Here is a 16,472-nt window from a genome sequence, read left to right as displayed (position 1 = left end):
AGCAACACAGCAAGTCTCCGTCTCTGAAAACCGTAACTTATGAGTGCAGGTTTTCATAACCTAGTGGAAAGAAAGCACAACAAAAGAGAGAACATTTAAGTCACCTGCAACATTATCAGTGATATGTTACCAAAATGTTTAAATGCTGAAGTGTCTCAACTGGATTTGAAATCATTAGAAGTCATTTCTCTTACAAACATGTCTATTACTGTAGTAGCATTACCAACATGTCTATTTTGGTCATTTTTTTTTTTCAGTCATTAACCACTCTAGTTATTTTGGAGGGAGTGGTATTTGTTAATATCAGTACCTCTGAAAAACAATTATAAATGAGATCAAAGCTAGCTTTTTTTTTTTTTTTTTTGAGATGGAATCACCCAGGTTGGAGTGCAATGGCCTGATCTCAGCTCACTGCAACCTCTGCCTACCAGGTTCAAGCCTCCCAAGTAGCTGGGATTACAGGTGTGTGCCACCATGCCCAGCTAATTTTTATATTTTTAGTAGAGACAGTGTTTCACCATGTTGGCCAGGCTGGTCTCAAACTCCTGACCTCAAATGATCTGCCAGCCTCAGCCTCCCAAAGTGCTGGGATCACAGGTGTTAGCCACTGTGCCTGGCAAAGCTAGGAATTTTCTTACATTAAGTGGAAGTAGTATCTGCAGGAAGAGCAAGAGCTTACCTGCTTTCAGAATCTACATCTTAGAATATTAGATGTGCTCAAATGTTGAACCTGATTCAGTCTGATGCACAGGTTTTAATTCCCCTTATGTTACTGGCGGCTGCTGCTGCTGCTATGTTTTTCTTCCTGAAGAGTGCTGGAGCAGCTTCTGTTTCCACCACAGACACTTTTCCTATCTAATATTCACGGTACCGTTGCAAAGGGTAGAGTCATGCTGGTACACGTGCTTAAAAGCTTGTGGTCAGGGAGGAGCCAAGATGGCCGAATAGGAACAGCTCTGGTCTACAGCTCCCAGCATGAGTGACGGAGAAGACGGGTGATTTCAGCATTTCCATCTGAGGTACTGGGTTCATCTCACTAGGGAGTGCCAGACAGTGGGCACAGAGCAAAGTCGGGCGCAGGGCGCAGTCGCTGAAGCAGGGCGAGGCATTGCCTCACTCAGGAAGCGCAAGGGGTCAGGGAGTTCCCTTTCCTAGTCAAAGAAAGGGGTGACAGACGGCACCTGGAAAATCGGGTCACTCCCACCCGAATACTGCCTTTTCCGGCGGGCTTAAAAAACGGCACACCAGGAGATTATATCCTGCACGTGGCTCGGAGGGTCCTACGCCCACAGAGTCTCGCTGACTGCAAGGCGGCAGCGAGGCTGGGGGAGGGGCGCACGCCATTGCCCAGGCTTGCTTAGGTAAACAAAGCAGCCCGGAGGCTTGAACTGGGTGGAGCCCACCACAGCTCAAGGAGGCCTGCCTGCCTCTGTAGGCTCCACCTCTGGGAGCAGGGCACAGACAAACAAAAAGACAGCAGTAACCTCTGCAGACTTAAATGTCACTATCTGACAGCTTTGAAGAGAGCAGTGGTTCTCCCAGCACGCAGCTGGAGATCTGAGAACAGGCAGACTGCCTCCTCAAGTGGGTCCCTGACCCCTGACCCCTGAGCAGCCTAACTGGGAGGCACCCCCCAGTAGGGGCAGACTGACACTTCACACAGCCAGGTACTCTGAGACAAAACTTCCAGAGGAACGATCAGACAGCAGAATTCGCGGTTCATGAAAAACCGCTGTTCTGCAAACACCACTGCTGATACCCAAGCAAACAGGGTCTGGAGTGGACCTCTAGCAAACTCCAACAGACCTGCAGCTGAGGGTCCTGTCTGTTAGAAGGAAAACTAACAAACAGAAAGGACATCCACACCAAAAACCCATCTGTACATCACCATCATCAAAGACCAAAAGTAGATAAAACCACAAAGATGGGGAAAAAACAGAGCAGAAAACTGGAAACTCTAAAAAGCAGAGCACCTCTCGTCCTCCAAAGGAACGCAGTTCCTCACCAGCAATGGAACAAAGCTGGATGGAGAATGACTTTGATGAGCTGAGAGAAGAAGGCTTCAGACGATCAAACTACGAGCTACAGGAGGAAATTCAAACCAAAGGCAAAGAAGTTAAAAACTTTGAAAAAAATTCAGACGAATGTATAACTAGAATAACCAATACAGAGAAGTGCTTAAAGGAGCTGATGGAGCTGAAAACCAAGGCTCGAGAACTACATGAAGAATGCAGAAGCCTCAGGAGCCGATGCGATCAACTGGAAGAAAGGGTATCAGCAATGGAAGATGAAATGAATGAAATGAAGCGAGAAGGGAAGTCTAGAGAAAAAAGAATAAAAAGAAATGAGCAAAGCCTCCAAGAAATATGGGACTATGTGAAAAGACCAAATCTACATCTGATTGGTGTACCTGAAAGTGACAGGGAGAATGGAACCAAGCTGGAAAACACTCTGCAGGATATTATCCAGGAGAACTTCCCCAATCTAGCAAGGCAGGCCAACGTTCAGATTCAGGAAATACAGAGAATGCCACAAAGATACTCCTCGAGAAGAGCAACTCCAAGACACAAAATTGTCAGATTCACCAAAGTTGAAATGAAGGAAAAAATGTTAAGGGCAGCCAGAGAGAAAGGTTGGGTTACCCACAAAGGGAAGCCCATCAGACTAACAGTGGATCTCTCGGCAGAAACTCTACAAGCCAGAAGAGAGTGGGGGCCAATATTCAACATTCTTAAAGAAAAGAATTTTCAACCCAGAATTTCATATCCAGCCAAACTAAGCTTCATAAGTGAAGGAGAAATAAAACACTTTACAGACAAGCAAATGCTGAGAGATTCTGTCACCACCAGGCCTGCCCTAAAAGCTCCTGAAGAAAGCACTAAACATGGAAAGGAACAACCGGTACCAGTCACTGCAAAATCATGCCAAAATGTAAAGACCATCAAGACTAGGAAGAAACTGCATCAACTAACGAGCAAAATAACCAGCTAACATCATAATGACAGGATCAAATTCACACATAACAATATTAACTTTAAATGTAAATGGACTGCTCCAATTAAAAGACACAGACTGGCAAATTGGATAAAGAATCAAGACCCATCAGTGTGCTGTATTCAGGAAACCCATCTCACATGCAGAGACACACATAGGCTCAAAATAAAAGGATGGAGGAAGATCTACCAAGCAAATGGAAAACAAAAAAAGGCAGGGGTTGCAATCCTAGTCTCTGATAAAACAGACTTTAAACCAACAAAGATCAAAAGAGACAAAGAAGGCCATTACATAATGGTAAAGGGATCAATTCAACAAGAAGAGCTAACTATCCTAAATATATATGCACCCAACACAGGAGCACCCAGATTCATAAAGCAAGTCCTGAGTGACCTACAAAGAGACTTAAGACTCCCACACATTAATAATGGGAGACTTTAACACCCCACTGTCAACATTAGACAGATGAACAAGACAGAAAGTTAACAAGGATACCCAGGAATTGAACTCAGCTCTGCACCAAGTGGACCTAATAGACATCTACAGAACTCTCCACCCCGAATCAACAGAATATACATTTTTTTCAGCACCACACCACACCTATTCCAAAATTGACCACATAGTTGGAAGCTCTCCTCAGCAAATGTAAAAGAACAGAAATTCTAACAAACTATCTCTCAGACCACAGTGCAATCAAACTAGAACTCAGGATTAAGAAACTCACTCAAAACAGCTCAACTACATGGAAACTGAACAACCTGCTCCTGAATGACTACTGGGTACATAACTAAATGAAGGCAGAAATAAAGATGTTCTTTGAAACCAATGAGAACAAAGACACAACATACCAGAATCTCTGGGACACATTCAAAGCAGTGTGTAGAGGGAAATTTATAGCACTAAATGCCCACAAGAGAAAGCAGGAAAGATCCAAAATTGACACCCTAACATCACAATTAAAAGAACTAGAAAAGCAAGAGCAAACACATTCAAAAGCTAGCAGAAGGCAAGAAATAACTAAAATCAGAGCAGAACTGAAGGAAATAGAGACACAAAAAAACCCTTCAAAAAATTAATGAATCCAGGAGCTGGTTTTTTGAAAGGATCAACAAAATTGATAGACCGCTAGCAAGACTAATAAAAAAAGAGAGAAGAATCAAATAGACACAATAAAAAATGATAAAGGGGATATCACCACCGATCCCACAGAAATACAAACTACCATCAGAGAATACTACAAACACCTCTACGCAAATAAACTAGAAAATCTAGAAGAAATGGATAAATTCCTGGACACATACACTCTCCCAAGACTAAACCAGGAAGAAGTTGAATCTCTGAATAGACCAATAACAGGAGCTGAAATTGTGGCAATAATCAACAGCTTACCAACCAAAAAGAGTCCAGGACCAGATGGATTCACAGCCAAATTCTACCAGAGGTACAAGGAGGAACTGGTACCATTCCTTCTGAAACTATTCCAATCAATAGAAAAAGACGGAATCCTCCCTAACTCATTTTATGAGGCCAGCATCATCCGGATACCAAAGCCTGGCAGAGACACAACCAAAAAAGAGAATTTTAAGACCAATATCCTTGATGAACATTGATGCAAAAATCCTCAATAAAATACTGGCAAACCGAATCCAGCAGCACATCAAAAAGCTTATCCACCATGATCAAGTGGGCTTCATCCCTGGGATGCAAGGCTGGTTCAACATTTGCAAATCAATAAATGTAATCCAGCATATAAACAGAACCAAAGACAAAAACCATATGATTATCTCAATAGATGCAGAAAAGGCCTTTGACAAAATTCAACAACCCTTCATGCTAAAAACTCTCAATAAATTAGGTATTGATGGGACGTATCTCAAAATAATAAGAGCTATCTATGACAAACCCACAGCCAATATCATACTGAATGGGCAAAAACTGGAAGCATTCCCTTTGAAAACTGGCACAAGACAGGGATGCCCTCTCTCACCACTCCTATTCAACATAGTGTTGGAAGTTCTGGCCAGGGCAATCAGGCAGGAGAAGGAAATAAAGGGTATTCAATTAGGAAAAGAGGAAGTCAAATTGTCCCTGTTTGCAGACGACATGTTTGTATATCTAGAAAACCCCATTGTCTCAGCCTAAAATCTCCTTAAGCTGATAAGCAACTTCAGCAAAGTCTCAGGATACAAAATCAATGTGCAAAAATCACAAGCATTCTTATACACCAGTAACAGACAAACAGCCAAATCATGAGTGAACTCCCATTCACAATTGCTTCAAAGAGAATAAAATACCTAGGAATCCACCTTACAAGGGATGTGAAGGACCTCTTCAAGGAGAACTACAAACCACTGCTCAATGAGATAAAAGAGGATACAAACAAATGGAAGAACATTCCATGCTCATGGGTAGGAAGAATCAATATCGTGAAAATGGCCATACTGCCCAAGGTAATTTATAGATTCAATGCCATCCCCATCAAGCTACCAATGACTTTCTTCACAGAATTGGAAAAAACTACTTCAAAATTCATATGGAACCAAAAAAGAGCCTGCATCGCCAAGTCAATCCTAAGCCAAAAGAACAAAGCTGGAGGCATCACACTACCTGACTTCAAACTATACTACAAGGCTACAGTAACCAAAACAGCATGGTACTGGTACCAAAACAGAGATATAGATCAATGGAACAGAACAGAGCCCTCAGAAATAACGCCGCATATCTACAACTATCTGATCTTTGACAAACCTGACAAAAACAAGCAATAGGGAAAGGATTCCCTATTTAATAAATGGTACTGGGAAAACTGGCTAGCCATATGTAAAAAGCTGAAACTGGATCCCTTCCTTACACCTTATACAAAAATCAATTCAAGATGGATTAAAGACTTACATGTTAGACCTAAAACCATAAAAACCCTAGAAGAAAACCTAGGCATTACCATTCAGGACATAGGCATGGGCAAGGACTTCATGTCTAAAACACCAAAAGCAATGGCAACAAAAGCCAAAATTGACAAATGGGATCTAATTAAACTAAAGAGCTTCCGCACAGCAAAAGAAACTACCATCAGAGTGAACAGGCAACCCACAAAATGGGAGAAAATTTTCACAACCTACTCATCTGACAAAGGGCTAATATCCAGAATCTACAATGAACTCAAACAAATTTACAAGAAAAAAACAACCCCATCAAAAAGTGGGCAAAGGACATGAACAGACACTTCTCAAAAGAAGACATTTATGCAGCCAAAAAACACATGAAAAAATGCTCACCATCACTGGCCATCAGAGAAATGCAAATCAAAACCACAATGAGATATCTCACACCGGTTAGAATGGCAATCATTAAAAAGTCAGGAAACAACAGGTGCTGGAGAGGATGTGGAGAAATAGGAACACTATTACACTGTTGGTGGGACTGTAAACTAGTTCAACCATTGTGGAAGTCAGTGTGGCGATTCCTCAGGGATCTAGAACTAGAAATACCATTTGACCCAGCCATCCCATTACTGGGTATATACCCAAAGGACTATAAATCATGCTGCTATATAGACACATGCACATGTATGTTTATTGTGGCACTATTCACAATAGCAAAGACTTGGAACCAACCCAAATGTCCAACAATGATAGACTGGATTAAGAAAATGTGGCACACATACACCATGGAATACTATGCAGCCATAAAAAATGATGAGTTCATGTCCTTTGTAGGGACATGGATGAAACTGGAAATCATCATTCTCAGTAAACTATCGCAAGAACAAAAAACCAAACACCGCATATTCTCACTCATAGGTGGGAACTGAACAATGAGAACACATGCACACAGGAAGGGGAGCATCACACTCTGGGGACTCTTGTGGGGTGGGGGGAGGGGGGAGGGATAGCATTGGGAGATATACCTAATGCTAGATGATGAGTTAGTGGGTGCAGCACACCAGCATGGCACATGTATACATATGTAACTAACCTGCACACTGTGCACATGTACCCTAAAACTTAAAGTATAATAATAAAAATTAAAAAAAAAAAAAAAGCTTTTGGTAGGAAGGGGAAAAATTCAAAACACAGATCTGGCCACTTGGCTATGATACTAAAACAACTTATCCAAATGTTTTATTTTGCATAACAAGTTTATTTTTTTAAAAGGCATATAGACAATAAAGTAAATAATCAGATCTTAACTTCTGTCCTAGACTTGTTCCGTTAAGTTCTAGTCTGTGAGCACTTGTAGTTCAATAATCGTCATCTTCATCAGAGTCCATTACTTTTCTTCTGTTGAACTGGGAGGAAAATTAAATGAGTGTCAGAACATTTCTAATAAAGCGTAACTCAGATTTTCCGAGAAAAGATTTCTACCAATTTTAGCAAGACATTTGTGTCTTTAAAGCAACTTAGCGTGAACTAAAAGGGTGGGAATGGAGTCAAGAGCCTATAAAAATTAGAACCCTCCCCCAACAGATTCAGCCTTTCTCCCCAAACTTTCACGTGTTTGACAAAAGGAAAATGTCTCTGGGCTGAAAAATATGTGTGGTAGATGTATATTCAACATTAATCTTTAAAGTATCCATCTTTTCATTTGCCACGAGCATCTGGGGACACTTACTTTCACTGTTGTTGTCTTTTCTGTTTGTTGGCTTACTTTTTTAAGGATTTCTATTAAACCTTGTTCTGATACCTAGGAGAACCAGAAAAGACAAAGAAAAACAGTACTTTTTTAAACAAAGAATTTACCTCTGCAGATGGAGTCACTTTGTACTCTTTTTGAGGTGTGGGGAAAGAGCTCAGGAGGGAAGCAGTGGTGAGGCAGGAGGCTGAAACTATTGGTTATAACTATTGGTTTAAGTTCCAAATAAAATTTGCTCTGCTATTCCTCACTTGAGAAGGAGGGGGAAGTATCCATAAAATTGCTTCCTCAGGAAAACTGAAAGCTAACATATTTAAGAACACCTTTATCATCACTAGCTGAGTGTGACAACCACATATACCACTGTGTTTGGTGTCAGGAACAGACATACCACTTCTGCCCGAGAAGCTTAAACATCCCCTTGAAGGAGGTAAGTCACACTCGGAAAAGATCAATCCAACCAGCTCTCTCCCACACAAGCAGTTCTCAGTGTGAGGGGTTTAGGGGACAGGACCAATTCGGGTAGGCGGTGGTGGTAGCAGACGGCTTCTCAGGGCAGGTGGGGTTCGTCTTGATCTCAAAGGCCAGGTTTGCCAGAACATACCCCTCATGGTATTACAGCAACACAGAGAACATAAGTAAGGCATCTTAGCACCTTCTCATCTGCAAAACAGACCTTCTACTTACACTGGTAGTATTTTAATTAGTGTTACTGACAAACCTTGCTTCCAGTGCAGGGGCAATTGGAGCTAGCTGACCCTAACAGTCATTGGGTCACAGACACCAACAAGGTTCCAGAGCAACGCCAGGAAAGGAGCGAAGCAGAGGAATTTAGGAAAGGCAATTTATTCTCTTTTAAAGTAGGTATGACTATTCTCTCCAACAATTTCTTCTAAGAGTCAGCAAGAATTCTGTAATCCAGTGAAGATGCAGCTGACCTTCTGAAGCCATGTTTTGATAAAGCAGGTAACAGTAAAGTTCCTCAAGGCTGTCTAAGCTTACCTTCTCACTTAGTTGTCCATATCTTGCCATCTGTATAAGGTAATTCTCTACTGCTTTAGTTTTTTCAGGCTTTACAAGTGCTAAGTTACTTACTAAAAAGAAAAAAATACATATACAAAAAAGCCATTAAAATCAAATGCACTTATGTTATACCTTAAAACTATGCATTGACCTTTCCAAAGCACTTCACAAGCTTGTCTCTCAGTGTAGGGCAAGACAGTATTGTTACTCCTCTTAAAAATGAGAAAACTGAAGTTCAGCCATGCCAATCTCCACATGGGCACGTGGGGGTAGTGGCCCAGCCAAGATTAAAGTTGGGTTCTCGGATTCTAAGCACCATGCTTCCTGTTTCTTAAAATATATGACTGCCCTCTGGAAAGCGGTTTATCTATTACCCATAATGGTGGTGATCCACCTGTGGCCGCCTTTTCTACACTCAAACTGGGCTTCCAGTTAAAATACAGAAAATACCAGTTCATTCTGATTGTCTCATTTTTTCTTTCTACAGGTTTTGGTTTTTATGATGAACAACTCTGAATATACACTAAAAATGACAATACATACAAAAAGCCCCTAAGTCCCCCATCCCCAGTCCCCATCACCAGTTGACACAAAATATCAACTACCAGCAACATTTTGTGATTGGCCCTATGAGTTGTTTCCTATAAATCTTACCTAATACGCACCTGGAGAACATCTTGGTAAGAGAAGTGACCTGGTACTTTTACTAGGGATTAAAGTACAGTTCTCTAGGTTTATAAACTTCACACTTCTTACACATCTCAACTGTTTTCAGCCTAAGCAAATATTTCATCTAGTGACAGCAATAATGGTATCTAATCACCCCATTCAACTAACTCAAGCTAACTTTATGGAAATAAAATCAAAGATGCTTACACCTGGCCCGGGCCGACTGATCCAGAACTTGGGCTAAGATACTGTTTCTCATTTCTGCTTCCCTACAACAAAAACATAGGTCAAACACAATTAAAACACAGCTGTCGGCACTCCCATGTAACATACGAGAAAGAACCCATCCAGTATGTGTCTCCACATGGGGCCTGCGGTATACACACTGCGTTATGGTAGTTGCTGTACATAAGGCTGCAGCTACATTCAAGTAGAATCCCCTTTTGCCCTCAAAGAACCAGCTTTATATTACACAGGTGACAACCTACCAGGCTGGAAGGTTAGCTTTACAGTTTCATCAGAGTGGAGCCTCAGTTCAGACACCATCACCAACATTTCTTAAGTACCTATTGCGTGACAGGTGCTAGAAATTTATAGTGGGATTTCAGGCAATTAGAAGGACCATGTAACTAATCTGTATCATTTTCTTAGAGATAAAGCTGAGATCCAGGAGGCTATGCTAAAGAGACATAGGTAACTGTGGCCAAGCTACAGCCAGATTCCATGTTTTAAGACTCTCAGTTCTATTTTTCTGGGTGGGGAAGGGGAATGAAATTATAACTTTGCAACTATCCTCACTTCTTCCTACCTACCCAAATAGAAAGTAGTTCACGTTCACAGGACAGTGGTCTCATGGACTTGTAAGTTTCTTTTTTCTTTCAAATGAAATCCTTTAAGAAATCTAAAAACAAATGAGCACAGATGCTTTGGCTCAACTGAGAGGGAGAGCTGGGGCTGGCTGTGCCCACTATCCACTCCCAGCTCAGAGGCCCATGGGTTCATGGAATGTGGCTTAAAGCCCATTTCCATAGGCCACTTCTTTATGGTTTGAGTACTGCAGCCCTGCCACAAACTTTAAGAGATGGGGTCTAGGCCAGGCATGGTGGCTCATGCCTGTAATCTCAGCACTTTGGGAGGCCGAGGTGGGTGGATCACTTGAGGTCAGGAGTTTGAGACCAGCCTGGCCAACATGGTGAAACCCCATCTCTACTAAAAATACAAAAATTAGCCGGGCATGGTGGCGGGTGCCTGTAATCCCAGCTACTTGGGAGGCAGAGGCAGGAGAATCGCTTGAAGCTCGGAGGCAGAGGTTACGGTGAGCCAAGATTGTGCCACTGCACTCCAGCCTGGGTGATGGAGTGAGACTTCATCTCAACAACAAAAAAAGATGGGGTCTCACTCTGCTGTTCATGCTGGAGTACAGTGGTGCAATCACAGCTCACTGCAGCTATGATCAGCTCAAGCTCCTGTGCTCAAGTGATTCTTCCACCTCGGCCTCCTGAGTAGCTGGGTCTACAGGCTTCAGTCACCACACCTGGCCTGCCACAAACTATTATATCACAGAACCCTAAGATGCCATCAATTCTAAGATACACCATAGTTTTACGTATCTCTGAAAATGAAAAACCCTAAAATGAGAGGTCTAATAGAGATCTCCATTCAAAACTGGGGTTTCTCGGGAGGCCAAGGTGGGAGGATCACTTGAAGCCAGGAGTTTGAGACCAGCCTGGGTGATATAGCGAGGCTATTAAAAAAAAAAAAAAAAAGTTTAAAAAAATTAGCCAGGCATGGTGGTGCACGCCTGTCGTCTCAGCTCCTCAGGAGGCTGAGGTGGGAGGATCACTTGAGCCCAGCAGGAGTTTGAGGCTGCAGTGAGTTCTGATCCCACCACTGGGGTATCAAAGAGCAACATTCTCAGTACAAAGTAAAGAAGAAATAAATATGCCATGCAGTAAGGGGCAGTACAAAAGCTTGCATGCACCTGGCCCTGACGTAAAGAAGAAAAAAGTTCAGTCTTACAGGGTTGCTGTCTGAATTCACACTACTAGGCAGGAGGCAGGGGAAAACCTCAAGCAGAGAATTTAACTTTCAATGGTCTCAGAAATGTACTCAAGTGATAGCAGAGTCAAAAGTAAATCCCCTCTGGAAGAATCTGGAGCAAGAGCAATCCGTTTTAAAAGGCATCCTGATTTCAGATATGTGACAATGAAAAGATTTACACGGCAGAAATCAATGAAATTCGCGTCGTTTTACTTCCTATCACTACTCCAGATACTTCTCACCATCTGTCTTCTCCCGAACCCTCCCTTCCTATTTCTGTAGATCCAGCACAGTGCCTGACCCAGAGCAGGTGCTCTGTAAATATTTGCTGGAGAGGAGGAGTAAGAAGGTGAGGAAGGGGAAATAGAGAATTGTCCAGTAGCTAAAGGTTTCAGTTTTGCAAGATGAAAACATTCTAGAGTGTGAACACTACTGAAGAGCACACTTAAAAATGGTTGTGATGGTGAAATTTTATTTAACCACAATTTTAAAAAAATGATAGCATGATAGGGTAATCACATACTCATTCAATAAACCTGCCACCGAATCAACTACCTGCATCTGTCTCAGGTGCTGTGCGCTGTGTTGGGATAAAACAGTCAGAATAGCTTACCAGTTAACACTTATTGAGCACTTACTAAGTGAGGCACCGGACTCATGTCACCCCCACATCCGAGGAAACTGCCACAGCTGCCTATTATCAGGCTCATTTTTAAGGTACTCACATTGTAGCAGAGAAACATCAACCAGTAATTGCAATACAAGGTCTGATGTGGAGCTGCACACGTGTTTATTTAACAATAATGAAGATACCCTGCGGATGATTTTGGCCAAATCACCATTCCAGCAAAACAAAAAAATCTGAGTCACACACCTGCTTACAATAACCACAGCAAAAGAAATCCATTTGGTGAAGCCACCCTTCAAAAAGTTCACGTTTCCAGCCCATACCTGTGCTTTGCTTCCTGTTGGGCCGCATCACCAGGATCCTGGAAAAAAAAAATAAAATTGAGTAGAGAAATTTCACGGGGGCGCGGGGCGGGAAAAAAGAACGGTTCTGTTGTTTCCTATACATAACAGTCTCTTGCAGTGGTAGAAACAACTCCCCAAATAAGAAACTGGGCCTCACAGAAATCAATGAACTAGTTCCCACTTACAACGTTTTGATGAACGTCTAAAACCACAACCTCACAGAAGGCTTGGGAATACAGAGCACCCTGGGGAGGGGAATCCCTGTATTACCAAACCGTGTTTCACATGTAGGAATAATTTCTGGAAAATAAAACGGGCCTCGGTATTAGGGACAACGATAACTCAAAGACTGCGCCCTCCGTCCCTAAGGTCCCGGTCCCTTATCAGAAACGCCTCTCCGGGCGTGTGATCCATCCAAGCTTCCCGGGCGGCCCCTCCCTGTCATCCCGGCGGGGCAAGCGTTCCTCCGACCCTGCCGCGCTCTCAGCACCGGGAACACAGCGGACCCTCGATACCTGTCGGCTAAACTTGGGTCATAACAACTGAACTCCGGAAAAACTGAATTCGGTCCGGCTGCTGGCTCCAAAAGCTGAGATTGTGCTTGGATCCAGGCCCGCCAGGACGAGCCCGCTCCAGACTAGGGGACCCCACACCCCAACGCCAGGGCAGGTCCCGCACGTGGCGGCCCCCGCCGCCAGCCTCCTGGGCCCCTCGCGACGAGGAAAGCGACGAGGCCACCTCTGAGCCGGCCACGAGGCCGCCAGGGCAGCGCCGGGGACCGGGGCCCCGGGGAGGCGCCCAGAGCCTCCGCCCCAGAGGCGCGCCCTACACTCCGGGCGAGGGCGGCGCCCCGCGGGGGCCAGGCCTGGCGGGGGCTGATGCGCTCACCCCGTGTTTGGCCTGCAGCTCGGCCAGCCTCTGTCTCCTCAGCGCCTCAAGCTCCTCTTCCGCCATGGCTCGGCGTCAGCGCTGGAGCAGCCGCGGTCACTCTCGCAGCCCCTCGGCGCGAGCGCGGCCTTGACCACTGCGCAGGCGCCCGCGGGGCCCAGGCGTCACCAATCCACCCCGGAGCCACGCCCCGCGCCGCTGCCAGGGCGCCAGGAGAGGCCCGATTCCCCGATTTCAGGCCGTCGAGCTTGGGCGCACGGAGGGGCGGGGCCTGGGGCGGGGCCTCCGGGATCCACCTCCCACCCGTGATCGGCGCCTCTGCGTGCGGGGACTTGGGCTGCGCTGGGGCGGGGCTGCGCTTTGGAAAGGTTAAAACCTGAAAGTGTGGCATCAACAAATGTAATAATTATGGGTGCAATGTGCTGGTGACCTAGAGGGTTAGGCGCATATTATCTCTATTTATAGATGAGGAACCAGGGGCGCAGGAAGGCTGAGTGGGGTGATGGAAATGTCCTAAAGCTGGATCGTGGCGGTGGCTGCCCGGCTCCTCGGTGCACACAGAGGCCGGCCGGTGGCTCGCCGCCTGTGGTCCCGGCGCTTCGGGAGGCGGCAGGGTCATTTGTGGTCAGGAGTTAGAGACCAGCCTGGGCAATATGGCAAGAGCCTATCTCTACTAAAATTTTAAAAAACTAGTTGGGCGCGGTGATGTGCACCTGTAGTCCCAGCTACTCAGGAGGCGGTGTCAGGAGGATCGCTGGAGCCCGGAAGTTCGAGGCTGCAGTGAGCCGCGATCTCGCCACTGCACTCCAGCCTGGGAGACAGAGCCAGACCCTGTCTCTAAAATAAAAAATAAAAATAAAAAATGTGCACATCTGCCTCCTCGCCGTCTGCCTCCTCCACGCACAAAAGGGCTTTTCCTGGGAGGATACTGCAGTGGGCAGCTGTGGCTGGTGTAAACTCTTTGGTGGAACAAATCCCTTCTGCCTTTGACTTGGGGGAATTGGGGGCAGAGAGGATATTCAGCTACCTAAACGTGTGACTCATACAGATTCTGTTTGTTTGTTTGTGTGTGTGTTATTTTATTTTTTACATTAAAAAAACACAGATGGGGTCTCGCTATGTTGCCTAGGCTGGCCTCTATCTCCTGAGCTCAAGCAATCCTTTTGCCTCAGCCTCCCAAACTGCTAACATTACAGGCATGAGCCACCACACCTGGCCTGTGTGTTTTAATTGTGGCAAAATATACACAATACAAAATTTACCATTTTCACCATTTTTAGGTGTACTTTTCAGTGGTATGAAATGCATTATTGTGCAGTTGTCACTCAATCTCAGCTCACTGCAACCTCCACCTCCCGGGTTCAAGCGATTCTCCTGCCTCAGTCTCCCAAGTAGCTGGGACCACAGGCGTGCACCACTGTGCCCGGCTAATTTTGTATTTTTTAGTAGAGATGGGGTTTCACCATGTTGGTCAAGCTGGTCTCGAACTTCTGACTTAAAGTGATCCACCTGCCTTGGTTTCCCAAAGTGCTGGGATTACAGGCGTGAACCACCTTGTCCACCATCAATCTCTACAACTTCTTTTTATCATCCTGAACTGGAACTCTACCCAGTAAAGATTTAGGTTGGTGTGAGGGGCCTCTAATGGGAATGGGTGGAGGTGGGAGGGGTCTGAGAATAATAATCAGTCTCCACCCATTCCCATTCTAGTTTCTATGAGTTTGCCTATTCTAGGTATCTTGTATATGTGGAATCATACAATATTTGTCCTTTTGTGAGTGGCTTACTCCACCTAGCATATGTCTTAAAGGTTCATTCATGTTGTAGCATGTGGCAGAATTTCTTTCCCTCTTTAGGCTGAATATATTCCATTGTATGGATATACCTAGCACATTTTGTTTATCCATTCATCTGACAATGGACACTTAGGTTGCATCCACCTTTTGGCTATTATTAATAATGCAGCTATGAACATGGGTGTACAAATATCTGTTCAGGTCTGTGCTTTCACTTTTGGATATATACCCAGAAGAGAAATTGTTGGATAATGTGATAATTCTGTGTTGAGGAATGGCCATACCATTTTCCACAGCAACTGCACTATTTTACATTCCAACCAACAGTGAATGAAGGTTCCAATTTCACCACCTCCTCACCAATATTTGTTGTGTTCTGTTTTTTGTTTGTTTTTTGCTTGTTTTTGATAGTAACCATCCTAATGGGTATGAGGTGAGGTACTGTGGTTTTGATATGCATTTCTCTAACGATTAGTGATGTTGAGCATCTTTTCATGTGCTTGTTGGCCATTTGTATATCTTCTTCAGAGAAATGTCTACTCTAGGCCAGGTGCGATGGCTTACTCCTGTAATCCCAGCACTTTGGGAGGCTGAAGAGGGCAGATCCACTAGGTCAAGAGATTGAGACTATCCTGGCCAACATGGTGAAACCCCGTCTCTACTAAAAATACAAAAATTAGCTGGGCGTGGTGGCACGCACCTGTAGTCCCAGCTACTCAGGAGGCTGAGGCAGGAGAATCACTTGAACCCGGGAGCCGGAAGTTGCAGTGAGCCAAGATCGCACCACTGGACTCCAGCCTGGTGACAGAGCGAGACTCTGTCTCAAGAAAAAAAAGAAAAGAAAAGAAAAGAAAAGAAAAATGTCTCCTCTAGCCCTTTGCCCATTTTAAAATTTGCTTTTCTTTTTTTGTTGTTGCGTTGTAGTAGTTCTTTACATATTTTAGATAATCCCTTATCAAAGTATATGATTTGCAACTATTTTCTCCCATTCCATGGGATTTACATTCTGTTGATTGTGTCCTTCAATGCACAAAATATTTTAATTTTCATAAAGTCCAACTTACCTATTTTTTCTTTTGTTGCCTTTGCTTTTGGTGTCATACCCAAGAAATAACTGCCAAATCTAACGTTACGAAGCTATTCTCCTGTTTCCTTCTAGAAGTTCTATAGTTTTAGCTCATTATGTTCAGGTCTGTGGTCCATTTTGAGTTAATATGGCATTAGGTAAGGGTCCCATTTCATGTTTTTGCATGTGGCTATCCAGTTTTCCCAGCACCATTTGTTGAAAAGACTGTCCTTTCCCCACTGAATGGTCATGGTACCCTTGTCAAAAATAATTTGACCACACATTGGAGAGTTTATTTCTGGCTGTGTATTCTATTCTTTTGTCTATGTATCTATCTTTCTCTCTTTTCTCTTTTTTAAGAGACAGATTCTCTTGCCTAGGCTGGAACACAG

General features: G+C 44.1%; 1 protein-coding gene across 2 annotated transcripts; it reads right to left on the bottom strand.

Annotated features, from left to right (window-relative positions):
* Window positions 1-7,113: 7,113 nt before the first annotated feature.
* Window positions 7,114-13,476, bottom strand: PDCD5 (programmed cell death 5). Of its 2 annotated transcripts, XM_004060450.3 has the most exons (6): window positions 13,219-13,476; window positions 12,310-12,347; window positions 9,526-9,587; window positions 8,629-8,720; window positions 7,606-7,677; window positions 7,114-7,282 (listed from the first exon to the last, which is right to left on the bottom strand). In XM_004060450.3, exons 1-6 carry the CDS (start codon window positions 13,282-13,284, stop codon window positions 7,235-7,237), a joined length of 378 nt encoding a protein of 125 aa, XP_004060498.1. In that variant the 5' UTR covers window positions 13,285-13,476; the 3' UTR covers window positions 7,114-7,234. The 2 variants fall into 2 exon arrangements, with proteins under 2 accessions (XP_004060498.1, XP_018872112.1); XM_019016567.4 differs by lacking the exons at window positions 7,114-7,282; window positions 7,606-7,677 and having other exon boundaries at window positions 7,685-8,720; window positions 13,219-13,400.
* Between the last annotated feature and the right edge of the window lie 2,996 nt (window positions 13,477-16,472).

The sequence above is a fragment of the Gorilla gorilla genome, chromosome 20 (genome assembly GCF_029281585.2).
Source record: "Gorilla gorilla gorilla isolate KB3781 chromosome 20, NHGRI_mGorGor1-v2.1_pri, whole genome shotgun sequence".
NCBI lineage: Eukaryota > Metazoa > Chordata > Mammalia > Primates > Hominidae > Gorilla > Gorilla gorilla.
This window is presented reverse-complemented; position numbering and strand designations above follow the sequence as displayed.